Source organism: Dama dama, chromosome 18 (assembly GCF_033118175.1).
Source record: "Dama dama isolate Ldn47 chromosome 18, ASM3311817v1, whole genome shotgun sequence".
NCBI classification, from domain to species: Eukaryota; Metazoa; Chordata; class Mammalia; order Artiodactyla; family Cervidae; genus Dama; species Dama dama.
Genome location: NC_083698.1, coordinates 19,499,567 through 19,517,895, shown reverse-complemented (window position 1 = coordinate 19,517,895; position 18,329 = coordinate 19,499,567). Strand labels below are relative to the sequence as shown.

The window sequence follows — 18,329 nt, the reverse complement described above, 5'->3', positions numbered from 1 at the left end:
CCCATGACCTGAAAGAAATGATCTCCTTGAGCTACTTTTGCCGGGACATAAAAATGAAGAGAAAAGATGAAGCTAGGAGATTCAGAAAAGAAGAGCAACTAGTCAGTGTCTAAGTTAATCTCCATGAAGGCAACTATTTTCCGGGCATTCAGTTCAGTTCAGTTCAGCTGCTCAGTCGTGTCCGACTCTTTGCGACCCCATGAATCACAGCACGCCAGGCCTCCCTGTCCATCACCAACTCCCGGAGTCCACCCAAACCCACGTCCATCGAGTCGGTGATGCCATCCAGCCATCTCATCCTCTGTCGTCCCTTTCTCCTCCTGCCCCCAATCCCTCCCAGCATCAGGGTCTTTTCCAATGAGTCAACTCTTGGCATGAGGTGGCCAGAGTATTGGAGTTAGTCCCTGTTTATACAACTTGCTCTAAGGAATAACTGATATATGCTCTCAGTTAATTCAACTGTGCTTGACCATCTGGACTTAAAGCCTGTGCAGGAAGTGAATGGGCTTTTTATTCTAATCACAGAGTCCCATGGAAAGTCTAATCTATTTCTGCAAAATTCCATCCTCCACAGAGAGTTCTAGGCGCACAGGACATAACCCTGCACGCACATAGTTAAGAATGACGTCTGTGTGTGCTTTTTTGAACTAAATTCGCTCATAAGTTTTGTGGTGATGTCATGAGCTCCCAAATTTAAAAATTTTTTCCTAGCTAGTTCATTTCCATACGTACTTGGGTATTCGTAGAATAATTCATTTGCCCTAGGAATTCCTCAGCAGTCTTCATGGCAGCCTTTCTCTCCTGGGGATTAGCATCTTTACCTAACAGGCAACATAAATGAAAGAGAATTTTAGAGGCAAGATATTACATCATTAAGAGATACTTGTGCACCAAAAATTAAACATAATTAGAATTTAATTTAACTACAATACTGAAAAATGACAAAAACTTCCTAGTATACTAAATATGTTTAACAATATTATAATATACAATATATAAAAAAATTCTATTTCTAGTGCCCAAAGACTTTCTTTTACCCCATCATCCCTGGTAAATAAGGCTAATAGTAAGAAAATACGGTTTTGATGTCTGTATTGTATAGATCATGCAGAGAGGTAAGCAATTTTTTAAGTCAGAAAAGATGTTTTATTTATCTTTCTGAAGAAATACATATAAATCTGAAGTATGTCAACAATGCCAATGGCATTTTTTTTTTTTTTTACCTTTCCATACAAAAATCTGTTTTGCAGCACCATGGTCCAAAATGAAGCATTCTTCAGACAGAAGCATCGCCATGGAGAAGGGGTTTTCTTCTGCCACCAGACTCACTTTCATGGAGCCACTGGCATCTGAAACCTGACATGAAAACCATGAGCTTGCTTGAGGATGATCAGTGAGTTCTAAACTGTGATCGTGGTGACAGTTGCCAACACTGTACATGTAATAAAAACCACTGAACTGCACACTTTAAATGGATAAACTATATCACATGTAAGTTATATCTCAACAAAGCTATTTCAAAGAAAACAAAGACAAAAAAAAATCCCTCATGAACCCAGTTATACCTTGGAAAAGATTTTCTCAAAGCCCTTTAGCATAAAAGTACTAATAAAAAGCTGAGTTTCAACACAGAAAATAATAGTGATAATAATCATGGATAAAGTTTGTTTCAGTTTTCACATATACCAGGTGCCACACAATGAACTTTACATGATTATTTCTTAGTCTTTATAAAAATCTTTGAAATAGATAACCTTGTACTCATTACACACAGAAAGCTGAAGCTTAAACGTTCATTCATTCAATATTCACTGAGTACTACCATAGGCCAGACACTGTGGTAAGGAAGGCATTGATGCATTATAGCTTATGCTTACAGACTTTTTCAATATGGAGCCTGTAATCTCCTTAAATACTTTGTATAAATTATCAAAGTAAATCTCATGTCACAAATAAAACATCATAAAATAAAACTTGTGACATCTGTGTCACAAGTAAACTTACCGAGACTTCCAAAGTTTAGAAACGGCTACAGAACCTTTTTTTTTTTTTAAAAGCTGGAGACTTACAGCTTACAAAGTCTTAACAAAATTTCCTAGGTTAGAACTCAGTTTTTTCAAGGCCTGGTAGGCTGCAAGGTAATCCACCTGGGCACTTGTTAAATATGCAGATTTGAGGGTCCTCCCTAGATGAGTGGTGGGGTTTTACAGCACTGCGGTGGGGTTTGAATTCTGTATTTTTAGAAACTACCCTAGGTGACTCAGCTTCCTAGCCCTGTGTTGTGGCGTTAAGTCATTTCAGTCGTGTCCAACTCTTTGAGACCCTATGGACTGTAACCTGCCAGGCTCCTCTGTCCATGGGATTCTCTAGGCAAGAGTACTGGAGTGGGTTGCCACGCTCTTCGCCAGGGGATCTTCCCTAGCCAGGGATCGAACCTGAGTCTCTGATGTCTCCCGCATTGTCAGGAAGGCTCTTTACCACTAGCGCCACCTGGGAAGCCCTGTTCAGCTAGTCCTAATTATTTTCAGGACAGAAATAGAAGTATGCAATACATGATACACCCACTAGAGAGAGCATTGACTCAAGATTAACATGTGTGTGTTAGTCGCTCTGTTGTATTCGATTCTTTGAGACCCTGTGGACTGTAACCTGCCAGGCTCCTCTGTCCATGGGATTCTCCAGGCAAGAAATCTGGAATGGGTTGCCATTCCCTTCTCCAAGGGATCTTCCCGACCCAGAGGTCGAACCCTGGTCTCCTGCATTGCAGGCAGATTATTTATCAACTGAGCCACCAGGGAAGCCCCAAGATTAACATGTTCATGCTTATTTCTTTAATCTCAAGACGCTATCTGAGGGGAGAACAGCTTTATTTAATGAGGTGACATAAAAGGTGTTTGTTAAACTCTTGAAATTGGGTTTTAGAAACCCAACTCTAATTATAAAAATAATAAACATAAATTAAAATAAATTTGTTTAAAAATAAATAATTTAATTAAAAATTAATTTAAAATAAATTAATAAAAATGAAACCCAATAATAAAAAATAAGCAGTCACAAAATCTTTAGAATAATAATTTCTGTGTGGCTTATATTAAAATTATCAGCATTTAGGAGTGGTAAAGACATTTTCCTTTGCCATCTAGAAAAAAAGAATCTACTTCTCCTTTCTTTCTACAAAAAAGGAAGTTATTCTACACAAGACAGTAACTTGAACTTCATTTAAAAATCAGTGTGTCTGAGCTAGCCCATCCGTTTAAAGAGCAGAAACTAGAAGTCCTTCTTATCAGAGATGAGAAAGGGACTCAGTTCCACAGGGAGACTGTGGTCTGCTCCAGATCATGTGCTTGGAAAGTTACAAAGGGAGGGAATGCCTAACGGATGCCATGTGACCAGTCTCCTCACCTGGTACATCGTGTGGATTTTGTTACCCTCACCAGCAATAAAATCATAAAACTGTGGGTTGGAAGGAACCTAGGTAGTCTTCCAATTTAATCTCTCTTTCTTCAGATAAGAAAACTAAGACCCAGAATGGCCGTGTCTTGGCCAAGGTCACCCAGGCAGTCCTTCCCATAGAGTTAACATGGAATTAAGTCTGCCAACGCCCAGGACAGTTTTTACCTTTTTTCCTTCCAGCTGTTTGATTTGATAGCCTTGCCCTCTTGTAAAAATAAAGACTTCATGATAGCTAAACAGGATATTTCAAGTAAGGTCACAATTTTATAGCTCATTAGGATTTCATAAGAAAAAGCTTACCGTCTTTTTACTCTACGAAGGAAACACTTTATTGACTGCATTGTACTGAATGTAAAATATCAGGATATATTATTGCTGGAGCGATGAGCAGCGGCTGCAAGGAGCTGGAGCAGCAAGTGGCCAAGAGAGCTACCCCACGTCCAAGGTAAGGAGCAGCGGCTGCGCTTTGCACCAAAGAATTGATGCTTTTGAACTGTGGTGTTGGAAAAGACTCTTGAGAGTCCCTTGGACTGCAAGGAGATCCAACCAATCCATCCTAAAGGAAATCAGTCCTGAGTGTTCATTGGAAGGACTGATGTTGAAGCTGAAACTCCAATACTTTGGCCACCTGATGCAAAGAGCTGACTCATTTGAAAAGACCCTGACGCTGGGAAAGATTGAAGATGGGAGGAGAAGGGGACGACAGAGGATGAGATGGTTGGATGGCATCACTGACTCAATGGACATGAATTTGAGTGGACTCCGGGAGTTGGTGATGGACAGGGAGGCCTGGTGTGCTGTGGTCCATGGGGTCGCAAGGAGTCGGACACGACTGCGCGACTGAACTGAACTGTTGCAAACTAGTACAGCAACAATATGTATAATTGTTTAATTTAAATCACAGCAAATTATTTGTTGTTTTTAATAAAAAATTTTAAAGTAATAGAAATAGGAGTTTTAAATAACTGTGTTAAAGCACAGAACAAATTCTTCCCACACACTTCTCTTTGAGGGCAACGAGGAGCATTGTCATCTGTGGCAAACAGTCCCTCCCCAGCAGGTCTCCCCAGCACCAACCTGTCCAATAAAAACAACAGAACTTCCTACCAGTGAACTCACCATGTAGAGTTTAGCCATTTTCCTATTAGTTATATCTGCTTTGATGTCATCATCATCTTCTCCATCCCTAAGCTCTGGCTTTTTCCCTAATACCTAGAAAAAAGTGTACAGATAAAAAGATAAAGACCTCTCATTAATGGTGCAAAGTTTTAAAAAAAGATTCTAAAGTCATAGATTATAAAATATTAGCAACTGCAATGACGAGGCTCAGACATTTCTCACCAATCACACTAAACTGGCCTTCTCCCACAGGTCAAATCAATCGATAGCATTAAGTAAACAAACACTGCGTTTGCTGGTGATGTGAACTTTCAAGAAAGAGAAATCCCAAACTTGAAAGTGTAGGTCTCCGTAATTTTGAAAACTAGTAGCAATTAATTAAAATATGAGTTCTAAGTTCAGCTGTGCAACAAAATATCTTCTATAACCTCTGCTTCTACAAGCAATCTATAGGTTTTGTTAATTTATTATAACAAGTCTTGGTCAAAATTACTCTTTGAGGGTAGGGTACTATTATTATTATTGATATAGGCCAGGCTAGATAAAATGTCAGTTAATCATATCATGCTTTGCTTCCTGCTGCATTTTTGACACAGAACAAACGAACATCAAATGAATGAATGTGCTTATGTACTCTTCGCACACCTGATGCAATCCAAAAGTTTAAGGAAAACACTTGGTAGAAAATACATTTGGATCTGCTCTGAATTTCTGTACACTAAAATCATCCCCCAAAATGCCTATAAAGATGTTAATTAATGAATTTAATTAATTGACATAAATATCATAGTATGTTAAGAAGAGGAATCAAATATAAATTTATTCAAAACAATGAGTTTTATAACACAAAGATATAAATTCAAGTTTAAAAATGCAAAGATGCTACTCATTTAGATTTAATAAATATTTAATACACAATGAGATTCCATGCATAATGTGTTTTACAGTCAGTATTCCTTACAAATATACTGTATGAAAATACATACTACTGAATATCAGACAACAATAAAAATTTATATGAATTCTAATCTATGCATGAGTATGGCACAGTCTCGAGTTTAGAAATCTACTAAAGACTTATTTTCCTCTGGGACTATGCCCATCTTTTTGCTTACACAATGATGCATAAAATCCTTTAATTATTGGACATACTAAATGATTGCAATATAGTTTTTCTTTTCTTGCTAAAAGTAGGATCAAGACAAAAGTTAAAATGCAACCAAATTTGCTTTTTTTTATAACAATTTTATCTTGGTTAGAAATATGTATTCCTTATAAGAGCAGTGAAAGATGTCATATACCCTTTTGAAGTTCTACTCCAATGAAGACAGTCATTTGGAATCAATAGTTTGGGATAAGGACATATTTAACACTGAGACATCTCCCAGTGGACTAAGTAAGTCTGAGATTTGGGGCATACTCTTAACTTTTCATTTTCAGACCACAGTTCCATATTAGCTAAGGATCTGTTTTATTTTTATTTATTTTTTATTGAAGGATAATTGCTTTACAGAATTTTGTTGTTTTCTGTCAAACCTCAAAGTGAATCAGCCATAGGTATACATATATCCCCTCCCTTTTGAACCTCCCTCCCATCCACCTCCCCAACCCACCACTCTAGGTTGATAGAGTCTCTGTTTAAGTTTTCCTGAGTGATACAGCAAATTCCCGTTGGCTATCTATTTTACATATGGTAATGTAAGTTTCCGTGTTATCTTTCCATACCTCTCACCCTCTCCTCCCCTCTGCCCATGTCCATAAGTCTATTTGCTATGTTTATTTCTCCACAGTTGCCCAATAAATAAATTCTTCAGTACCGTTTTTCTAGATTCTGTATCTATGTATTAGAATACGGTATTCATCTTGCTCTTTCTGACTTACTTCTTTGTATAATAGGTTCTAGGTTCATCCACATCATTAGATCTGACTCAAAGGTGTTCCTTTTTATGGCTGAGTAATATTCCATTGTGTATATATACAACAACTTTTTATCCATTCATCTGTTGATAGACATCTAGGTTGCTTCCATGTTCTAGCTATTGTAAATAGTGCTGCAATGAACAATGGGATACACGTGTGTTTTTCAGTTTTGGTTTCCACAGGATATATGCCTAGGAATGGGATTGCTGTGTCATATGGTGGCTTTATTCCTAATTTTTAAAGAATCTCCATACCGTCTTTCATAGCGGCTGTATCAATTTACATTCCACTAACAGTGCAAGAGTGTTCCCTTTTCTCCACACCCTCTCCAGCATTCATTGTTTGGAGACTTTTGATGATGGCCATGATGATGGCCTAACCCTAACCCTAACTCTAACCCAACCCTAACCCTAACCCCTAACCCTAATTCTAGCCCTAACCCTAACCCTAACCCTAATGATGATGGCCATTCTGAGTGGTATGAGGTGATATCTCATTGTAGTCTTGATTTACATTTCTCTAATAATGAGCAATGTTAGTATCTTTTCATGTGTTTGTTAGCCATGTGTATGTCTTCTTTGGAGAAATGTCTGCTTAGGTCTTTTCCCACTTTTTGATTGGGTTGTTTTTTTTTTGTTTTTTTTTTTGGTATTGAGTTGTATGAGCTGCTTGTATATTTTGGAAATTAATCCTTTGTCAGTTGTTTCATTTGCTATTATTTTTCTCCCATTCTGAGGGGTCTTTTCACCTTGCTTATAGTTTTCTTTCCTGTGCAAAAGTTTTTAAGTTTGATCAGGTCCCACTTATTTACTTTTGCTTTTATTTCCATTACTCTAGGAGGTGGATCTTAGAGGATCTTGCTTTGATTTATGTCATGGAGAGTCCTAGCTACAGCAATCAGAGAAGAAAAAGAAATAAAAGGAATCCAGATCAGAAAAGAAGTAGTAAAGCTCTCACTGTTTGCAGATGACATGACACTGTATATAGAAAACCCTAAAGATAGTATCAGAAAATTACTAGAGCTAATCAGTGAATTTAGCAAAGTTGCAGGATACAAAATCAATACACAGAAATCACATGCATTTCTATATATGAACAATGAAAAATCAGAGAAATTAAGGAATCAATCCCATTCACCATTGCAACAAAAAGAATTAAATATCTAGGAATAAACTTAGCTAAGGAGACAAAAGAACTGAACACAGAAAATTATAAGACACTAATGAAAGAAATAAAAGATGACATAAACAGATGGCAAGATATTCCATGTTCCTGGGTAGGAAGAATCAATATTGTGAAAATGATTATACAACCAAACACAATCTACAGATTCAATGTGATCCCTATCAAATTACCAATGGCATTTTTCACAGAACTAGAACAAAAAATTTCACAGTTCATGTGGAAACACAAAAGACCCCGAATAGCCAAAGCAGTCTTGAGAAAGAAGAATGGAGCTGGAGGAATCAACCTTCCTGACTTCAGATTATACTACATAGCTAAGGATCTTAATTAGCCTCTCAAAGGACTAGAGGGCCTCCCAGGTGGCGCTAGTCGTAAAGAACCCACCTGCCAATGCAGAAGACACAAGACACACGGGTTCAATTCCTGGCTGGGGAAGATCCCCTGTAGGAGGGCATGGCAACCCACTCCAGTATTGTTGCCTGGAGAATCCCAGACAGAGGAGTCTGGCAGGCTACAGTCCATAGGGTCACACACACACAGTCGGACATGACTGAAGCAACTTAGCACACACTCATGCACAGACTGTAACATAGTTGGAAATTGAGTCCAGGAATTTACCAGAAACAGGCTTAACTCCAGAGGTACACAGAGGCTATCTGTTGTCCAGTATCATTTTAAAATTCAGTTCAATAACCAAGCATTTTGCCCAATATCTGACTGGGACGAATTTCCAACTGCCTGAATTCAAGTGAAGTGAAAGTTGCTCAGTCATGTCTGACTCTTTGTGACCCCATCAACTATAGCGCACCAGGCTCCTCTGTCCATGGAAGTCTCCAAGCAAAAATACTGAAGTAGGTTTCCATTCCCTTCTCCAGGGGATCTTCCCAACCCAGAGATGCAACCTGAGTCTCCTACACTGCAGGCAGATGCTTTACCAGCTGAGCCAACAGGATTCCCTGATGACTCAAATTGTAAAAAATCCAATTGCCTGCATAACGCTTAAAAACTTTACATCTTTCCTAGAAAGAAAAAAATACTATGTTCACTTTATCAACGAGGCCATACATTTTGATCTCTGAAATAACCTGTAAATACAGCTTTTCTTTTTCTCAATAGGTAAGATAATGTCTAAATTTAAAACACTCATTTTAGGTTTCTCAATTGATGAGCATTTAGCTTGTGTAACTCTTTGTGTGTGAAATAACATGTATCAACAATCTAAAGAGGAAGTGAAACAGAGAAATCTTATCTGAGAATGCTCCTTGAAAGTTTCACCTAAACCAAGACCTGCCATTCCAGCTTGGAGTCCCCACTTTCCTTCAATTATTTCCTGTAAGTTTCCACTTAAAAGTACCACCATCCTCTAACATGCTCCAAACTTAACTTTATCTTTCCACAAAACTGACCATTCTCCACCCGTGTCAGTGAATCTCTATTCCTCTCTCCACCTGGACTTAAAATCATGACATCAGTTTTGAATACCTGCTGTCCTTCATTTTGAATCCCTTAGCAGCTTAGTCATTGAATTCTCCCTCTTTACCGATGATGCTGAAAGTCTCTGATTCCTGTCTATATTAACCTCCACCCTAGTTAAGTTCTTCATCACTCAAGTCACAGGTTAGGCCTACTCCTGTCAATTCCCTCCTTCCTTCAGTGCCCCATTCATCTTTTCATCCAGAAAGTTATTCTTTACAGTGGCTGGAAGACTCCCTATTTCACTTTACTTCAGTGTTTCAAGAAGATGACTCCAGATACGATTTACATCTTTTATCTGCAGTAGTGATTCTTTTTGTTTGTTTGTTTGTTTTATTTATTTATTTATGGCTGTGCTGGGTCTTCACTGATGCCCAGGCTTTTCTCTAGTTGCAGAGAGCAAGGGGCTATTCTCTAGTCGTGGTACACAGACTTCTCTTGTGGCTTCTCTCATTGTGGAGCACAGCTCTAGGGCATGTGGACTTCAGTAGTTGCACCTCCCAGACGCTAGAGCACAGGTTCAGTAGTTGTGGCACACTGGCTTAGCTGCCTCAAAGCATGTGGAATCTTCCTGGAGCAGGGATGGAACCCATGTCCCCTTCATTGGCAGGGGGGATTTTTTATCATTGAGCCATCAGGGAAGCGGGGCAGTAGTGATTCTTAAGCTTCAATGTGCTCAAGCAGCATCTGGGTAACTTGATAAAATACAGATTCCCAACTGCCAGCTATTACAGTGAATTTGAGGTGAAACCCAGGAATCTGCAGGATTCCTAGGTGGCACCAGTGGTAAAGAACCTGCCTGCCAATACTGGAGCCATAAGAGAAGTGGGTTCTATCCATGGGTTGGGAAGATCCCCTGGAGGAGGGCATGGCAGCCCACTCCAGTATTCTTGGCTAGAGAATCCCATGGACAGAGGAGCCTGGTGAGCTATAGTCCATGTGATTGCAAAGAGTCAGACACAATGGAAGCGAATTAGCACACGGGCATGCACCAGAAATCTGCAGATGATTCTGAATTGGATGCTACTGACAGAGCCCCAACTCCTCTGAGATGATTCTGAGTTGGATGCTACTGACAGAGCCCCCAACTCCTCTGCTCGGATTCCAAGGCACCTCCAGAGGCTGGATATAACGTACTCAGCATTATTTCCCAGCATCTACCAAGTAACCTCCTCTAATCAGGCTGATATTTTCCATGTTCCCTGGCAGCTGTGCACTTTCCTTCCCCAGGGCTGTACTTAATGCTGCATGTAACTCACCTAGGTTGACTGGGTGTGGCAGAAGCAAAACCAAACAACTACTCTTTGGTTGATTCAGCTAATTATAATTAGCACAATACTATTCAGCATAGTAATAGCTACCACTTACTGAATGTCTCCTATGAGTCACACATAGACACATGTTAATTTCAACTTCATAAGAGCTCCTGTGAACCAGATACTGTTATTTTACAGAAAAGGTCACTGATACCCAATGAAGCAAAGGGATTGTTTTACACACTGCTACGTGTTGAGGCTGAGATTCTGGTTGTTGTTCAGTTGCTCAGTCATGTCTGACTCCTTGTGACTCAATGGACTGCAGCACACCAGGCTTCCCTGTCCTTCACCATCTCCCAAAGTTTACTCAAACTCATGTCCACTGAGTCAGTGATGCCATCCAACCATCTCATCCTCTGTAGTTCCCTTCTCCTCCCACCTTCAATCTTTCCCAGCATCAGGGTCTTTTCTAATGAGTTGGCTCTTCACACCAGGTGGCCAAAGGATTGGAGTTTCAGCTTCAGCATCAGTCCTTCCAATGAATATTCAAGGTTGGTTTTCTTTAGGGTTGACTGGTTGGATCATCTTGCAGTCCAAGGGACTCTCAAGAGTCTTCTCCAACACTACAGTTCAAGAACGTCAATGCTTCAGCACTCAGCTTTCTTTATGGTCCAACCTTCATAACCATACATGACTGCTGGAAAAACTGTAGCTTTGACTATACAGACTTTTGTCGACAAAGTGATATCTCTGCTTTTTAATACATTGTCTAGGTTTGTCATAGCTTTACTTCCAAGGAGCAAGTGTCTTTTAATTTCATGGCTGCAGTCACTGTCCACAGTAATTTTGGAGTCCAGGAAAGTAAAATCTTTTATAAGCTTTCTCAGGAGAAAGGTAAGGTGGTCTGGCATTCCCATCTGTTTAAGAATTTTCCACAGTTTGTGATGATCCATACAGTCAAAGGCTTTCAAGTAATCAGTGAAGCAGAAGTAGATATTTTTCTGGAATTCCCTTGCTTTTTCTATAATCCAACAAATGTTGGCAATTTGATCTCTGGTTCCTCTGCCTTTTCAAAACCCTGCTTGTACACCTGGAAGTTTTCAGTTCACATACTGCTGAAGCCTAGCTTGAAGGCTTTTGAGCATAACCTTCCTAGAAGGTACAATGAGCACAATTGTGTGGTACTTTGAACATCCTTTGGCATTGCCCTTTTGGGGGGACTGGAATGAAATCTGACCTTTTCCAGTCCTGTGGTCACTGTTGAGTTTTCCAAATTTGCTAACATATTGAGTCACTTTCATAGTATCATCTTTCAGGATTTGAAATAGCTCAACTGGAAATCCATCACCTCCACTAGCCTTGTTCGTAGTAACACTTCCTAAGGCCCACCTGACATCAGACTCCATGATGTCTGGCTCTAGGTGAGTGACCACACCGTCATGGTTATCTAGGTCATTAAGACTTTTTTGGTACAGTTTTTCTGTGTATTCTTGCCACCTCTTCTTAACCTCTTCTGCTTCTATTAGGTCCTTACTGTTTCTGTCCTTTATCATGCCCATCCTTACATGAAATATTCCCTTGATATCTCCAATTTTCTTGACATGGGATATTTTATACTTGTCTGAGACTGATGATTTTATTTCTTTGAAAATTATCCATTAATGATAGTACCCCCACTTGTCTAAACACCATGTAGTGGAATGCATTTATATATTTATTGCTTTTTATTATGTTGCATGTATTCAACTAAAACTTTTCAAGTGCCTTAATGTGCCACACTTAATATAACCGACGGTTATATATCAATGTGTACCAGACACCTTTCTAAGCACTTTACATTTATTACATTGTTTCATATTCATAACAAGCTATGAGGTGGCACTTTCAATATCCCATTTTATGCTTGAAGAAACAAGTTCATGCAGCTAGTAAATGACAAAGTCCAGATTTGAACTCTGACCCGAGAGTATGTGTTCTTAACTAACAGGCTGTGCTGACTCTCCTAGCGATGTCAAAAAGTCTTCACTTAACTGTTTAGGACTTGTCGTTGGAGATGAAGCAGAAGGAGTTTCATAGCAGAGATTGTATATTTCTATTTATTGTCATGTTTATTTCTCCCATTCTGATCAGAACAATGCCAGCAAATACACCGTGCAGCACTCATGCTATACACAGTGGGTATGGTACGCTCCCTTCCTCTCCACATAGCTTCCATTTTTCTCCAAGTCCTATCTGTCTACTCCCCTTTCCTCTTGATTCTGCCTATGCTGTGGGCCTTAAAGGCTGAAAGAGAGAAGTTCTTCCATCTGTCAGTGTTGTGGGAGCAAATAGCCCTTAAAAAAAGATAAACAAGCATGAAAGAGCTACTAAAAAATGTAAAATAGTAAAACTATGATTTTTTTATTCACATAATCATCAGAGGTTAGGAAAAAACTGACAATATCCAGTGTTGGGAAAAATTCAGTATTCTAAAAGTATTCCCGAGAAGGAACATTCTTCAGAGTGATGAACAGTAACAAAAGCCTTAAAAGCATGGCCTATCCAGCCTACTCTGTTGACCATACGTCTCAAGATATGTGAAAAGTCCACTAAACACATATCCTAACACAAAAGACCCATCTGTTCACCTTCTGAAAGTCACAGCCACCCATTATTCCACAGCATGTTTCTCTGTATATATATAGTTTAACTAGGTATGCTACTAAATTATTAAAAGCAAACTTCATAAATTAAACTATGAATGGTGGCCACTTCTTTTATAATTTTATTTTAAGGATATGGAAGAATATTTAATAAATTTTCAGAAAAATGCATGTGTGGCATCAACAGCACTTGTGTAATATTTTAAAAAATACAGGTCAGAGATAAGAAAGAGTTCCTCCACCAACTATGTCTATTCACACTTGGAAAGCAGCTCTGCTCACCTCTATACCACTAACACTGTACTCTATTTACTCTTATATGTAAGGTAAATCATGTCAACATATGCATATAAATACACATTAAGGAATATGATGGCATTTCAAATAAATGACTTGGATGGAAAAAAAAAAAGGATGCCTATCATTTGATTCAATCCTTCTACTCAAGTAGTTTATTCTAAGGAGATAATTAAAATGTATGCAAAAAATTAACCTGATAAATGTTCATTACACTGTTTTATAATATTAAAACCACCTAAATTGATGCTTTTCAACTGTGGTGTTAGAGAAGACTCTTGAGAGTCCCTTGGACTGCAAGGAGATCCAACCAGTCCATCCTAAAGGAGATCAGTCCTGAGTATTCATTGGAAGGACTGATGCTGAAGCTGAAATTCCAGTACTTTGGCCACCTCATGCAAAGAATTGACTCATTGGAAAGACCCTGATGCTGGGAGAGATTGGGGGCAGGAGGAGAAGGAGACGATAGAGGATGAGATGGCTGGATGGTATCACCAACTCGATGGACATGAGTGTGAGTAAATGCCGGGAGTTGGTGATGGGCAGGGAGGCCTGGCGTGCTGCGATTCATGGGGTCACAAAGAGTCGGACATGACTGAGTGACTGAGCTGAACTGAACTGAAATGCTCAACATGGAAGGAACTCATTAAATAAATTAGGCTATAGCAATACAGTGGAAAATTATACAGTCATTATAGTATGAAAATTATTTGATGATCAGGAAAATGTTTACAACATTTCAAGTAAAAATTTAGATTTCAAAGCATTATCTACAGTATGAACTCTTTCTTACAAAAACACTGAGCTGTGTATGTGAAGACAAAGGCTAGAAAAAATCTGGTAAATCTTTTTTCAAAGGTGGGACTTAGGGTAATACCTTTCTCTATTATGACTAATTCAAAAATTTCAACAATAAACATCTATTTTTCTTTAATAAAACTATAAAAACTTTTACTTAAAAAATGCTGACATCTCGTATTTGTTTCCCAGTGGTAATTTATTACTTAAACTGAAGTAATTACCACTTCATTTTAACTTTGTGATGGTGGTTTAGTAAAAAAATCATGTCTGACTCTTTGTGACTCTGTGGACTGTAGAGTCCAACAGACTTCTCTGTCCATGGGATTTCCCAGGCAAGAATACTGGAGTGGGTTGCCATTCCCTTCCCCAGGGGATCCTCCCAACCCAGGGATCAAAGCCAAGCCTCCTGCATTGCAGGCAGATTCTTTACCAACTGAGCCACCAGGGAAGCCTGACTACCTTAGGCTTCTGTCTCAGCCTTATTCCTTCAGTTCATCAAAGGATAGTAAATATTACTGGTTCCCTAACAGCTCTAGGCATTTTGACCAGAGAAGCACTTGTTAATGTCAAGACCTAGAAGGAGCCAGCAGGGGCCCAGGGTTCTTAAGTTTTCAGCTAGGAAATGAAGTAGCTCCAAAGATGGCAGGGACTAGGTTGTTACAGATAGGATGTGAATACAAAAATGGGAGTATCTGTATCTTTTCCTCTGTTTTATCAGTAACATAATGGAAACACTTAACAATGCAAAACACTACTCTAAATATATTAAAGAGGTTGGAAATTTGTGGAAATACAATTTTGTTCTTTGCCTAGACTTTCTTTTCTGCTGTTTATTCTTTGCATTCAACAGAAGCTCAATTCAAAACAACTCAGAAGATATTTATATTAAATTATTAAAGCAAACACACAACGCAGCTCTATATTCACAATCCCCTATCTTCAGAATTTCTAGGTTTTCATGACCTGTGCCAAGACCATCCTCAGTGTCTTGTGTGTTTCTTTTGTAAGATCCACTGCAACTTTGTTTAAAGCATAAGTTGGCCTATGTGTAAATTTGTTTTCTTAGAAAGAAGGATCAAGCAGTTAAGGAAAACTTTGCTTGCTGTACTTTCATAATCTTTACTGACTTCTCACATTTACAACTGTCTTTATTTATTTTGAACCTTTTAGCCGGAGCCATCTATTTTGGACAGAAAATTCCAACATTTGCAATCTAGCTCATACAAGACACATTTTCCCTCCTTTGACATTCAACAGAAACGTCAAGATGCTTGGACACTTTACAGTAAGAAATTGAAGTAAATAATAAGAAAAGAAGAGATAATTATATGGCCTGGAAGAAGAACAGTACATAACTCAAACTCCAAATAACCTGGGATAAAAATTATCTACGCTGGTGTCAAGTGCTATAGAGTTAAACAGAGGGTCTTACGTACTTCTCAACCCAATTTCATCTCAAGATTAGGAAAATGAGTTAGGAGTGTGCCTTAGGCCCAGGTCTTAAAAACACTGAAGCAAGGATGTAACTAACCCCTGGAATTCCAACTCCTACTGCAGTGCTTTTAAGAGAATGAGACATGGCATTGTTTTTGCCTTAATTATTTTACTGTAAATGGCTCTGCTGCTTTTTTTTACTAAATACAGAGTAAGTTTCTGCATTCCAAGAGCTAAAATTTTAATTGCTCAGTAGTTTTTGTGTCTTATTTCCTTTCCCTAACTGGAAAAAAGATCAATACAGTGCAAGCATATGGTGAATAGAAAGAAATTGTTCAAGTGAAGTACAGCCTCATAGTTATGGTATATTTACTTACTTAGAGACAGTTTATGTCTTTGGTAAGACTAATATTTGGTAACAGGGAAGAAACACTCATATAAAATGACAGGCAATTCTGAGAAAAGTGGCACCCTCCTGTAGCCAGCTCCACCTAATATGGAAACAGTCCAAACATTTGCCCTCCTGCTGTCTCTCACTGATGGACTTCCCCACCTCTGAAAGACCTTTAGCCCTTTACTGATAAGTCATATAAACAGTAATTTAATACATCAAATGGTGGGTAAGGTATTTTAGACTGAGGGGAAGCGTGTGAAATACATGTTTGGATAAAAGGACAAAAGTGAAATGAGTATCCACAAGAGAACTTCATTTCATTATCTCGCTCAGGGCGGTCCAGTAGAATTTTCTGTGACTATAATGTTTCATATCTGTGTGATCCAATACAGTAGTCACTAGCTACCTATAGCTACCGAGCACCTGAAATGTGGTGAATGTCACCAAGTAACTAAATTTTAAGTGTCATTTAATTTTAGCTAATTTAAATCAAAACCTAAATAGCCACTTGTGTCTCACACGTCAAATACATGCCTCATTTGACAATGTAGCTCAGGAGGATACAAAGAATGCTGTGGCCTAGGGGAACTGATCATGACGGAGACCTGCATTACTGTAACATCCACATTTTAGAGATTATATTTGGGGGTCAATGTCATGAGAAAGTTAACTCATAAATTATTATAATATAGAAAGCTAATCCACAAATTACTACTACATAAAGCTAACATGACTTTCTTTAACATGGAAACATAACTCCCAAGTTATTAAAATATATAAGCCACAATGTCAACTTACTAAACTAGAGCAGCTGTTTTCCGCTGACTGCATAGTAGACCCACCTAGGAGTTATGCTAAAGAACACTCAAGTCTGAATCCCAGCCCCAGAGATTCTGAACGAAGCCCTGGCACTGTGTATTTGGAGAGACCCTGGGCTGGATACAGTGATACAATTTAAACCTTCAGTGGTATCAGCTTTGTTAGCATGGCTCACTCAACCATCACGACAAGTCTGCCGAGCATTTCTGACTTTCACATGCGTGTGGGCTAAGTCACTTCAGTCGTGTCCAACTCTTTGCAATCCTGTGGACTGCAGCCCTCCAGACTCCTCAGTCCATGGGATTCTCCAGGCAAGAACACTGGAGAGGGTTGCCATTTCCTTCTCCAGGGGATCTTTCCAACCCAGGGGTAGAACTCACATCTCTTATATCTCCTGCTTTGGCAGGTGGGTTCTTTACTAGCAGCGCCACCTGGGAAGCCCATATCTTCACAAAAAGAATTAATCTTGTGGACAAATTAGCATAGGCTGGTGGTCTAGAGGTTGCCCTGGGTCAAATCTTAAAGATTCTAGGCTTTCTGCTCCTTCTGGGGATTATTAAACCTTTTTCCTGTAAGATCTCAAACCCATTTGGACATTTCTACCTGATCAGTGCTTGAATGGACACTTTCATCATTGGCCTTTACGGTTCCTAATCTTTATGCTTCACAATGAGCACCCTCCAACCTTGTCTTTTTCACAATTCCTTCACTTACTAATATTAGACAATCTGAGCTGGATGGACCCACAACTAAATGACTCTGTGACCTTATTCTCACATTTAAAATGGTATAATAATTAATACCACTCACAGTTATGATGATGATTAAATGAGGTAAATAAACCTGACTTACATATAACACTTAATCAGATTAGGTAGAGTTTTATGACAAGAGAATTGTGAAAATTTCCTCTTTATCTAATTCAGAAAATTCCCAAGCACCAACATTTAACTGAGAAAATTCAAAATGGCTTTCATATATTCTGAGGTGCTTGAAAAATATCTGCCTACCTTTTATACTCACATTAAAACAATGTATTTTCTTTCAAAGAAAATATCCACCCCAATTACCCTGCACCTAAGGCCTCTACAGTATGGATGAAAGGTTGCACACTGAGCCTAAGTGATATAAAATAAAGGGTCAAGCCAGCCTATTGAGCACAAAAATTGTGCTACAAAAGCTAACACTTTCAATACGGAAAACACAAAATAGGTATGACTGTCAAAAATGCGTAGCAAAATTTTGGAAGAGCAACAGATGTGAGTCCCATCTCTCTGCATGTTTAAGATCTGCCATGGAATGAAAATCTGCCATGATGTGTGAACCACAGACGTCCTCTTCCCAATCCACGTGGGTAAGTTACATAGGCTCTCCCCGACTTACTTTCTTCATAGAGTGAGGACGCAGAGATGCTACTGGTGTTTTGCCTGTCTCACCTGGGTCTACTCCCAGACTCAACAGCAAGTAATTCCTTAAAGTCCAAAGGCTTCTGCTCTCTTATCTGATGGCATGATCTGGCCACGAAGCTATACCATA

At 38.9% G+C, this 18,329-nt stretch overlaps 1 protein-coding gene across 1 annotated transcript in view; it reads right to left on the bottom strand.

Annotated features, from left to right (window-relative positions):
• The window catches only part of SCIN (scinderin), an 81,291-nt gene that overhangs the window by 25,117 nt on the left and 37,845 nt on the right, over positions 1 to 18,329 (bottom strand). Inside the window, exons 5-7 of the mRNA XM_061164991.1 lie at positions 4,573 to 4,665; positions 1,224 to 1,356; positions 733 to 821 (exon numbers count right to left, since the gene is read on the bottom strand). Coding sequence (XP_061020974.1) covers positions 733 to 821; positions 1,224 to 1,356; positions 4,573 to 4,665 — 315 coding nt within the window. The remainder of the gene's footprint in view (positions 1 to 732; positions 822 to 1,223; positions 1,357 to 4,572; positions 4,666 to 18,329) is intronic.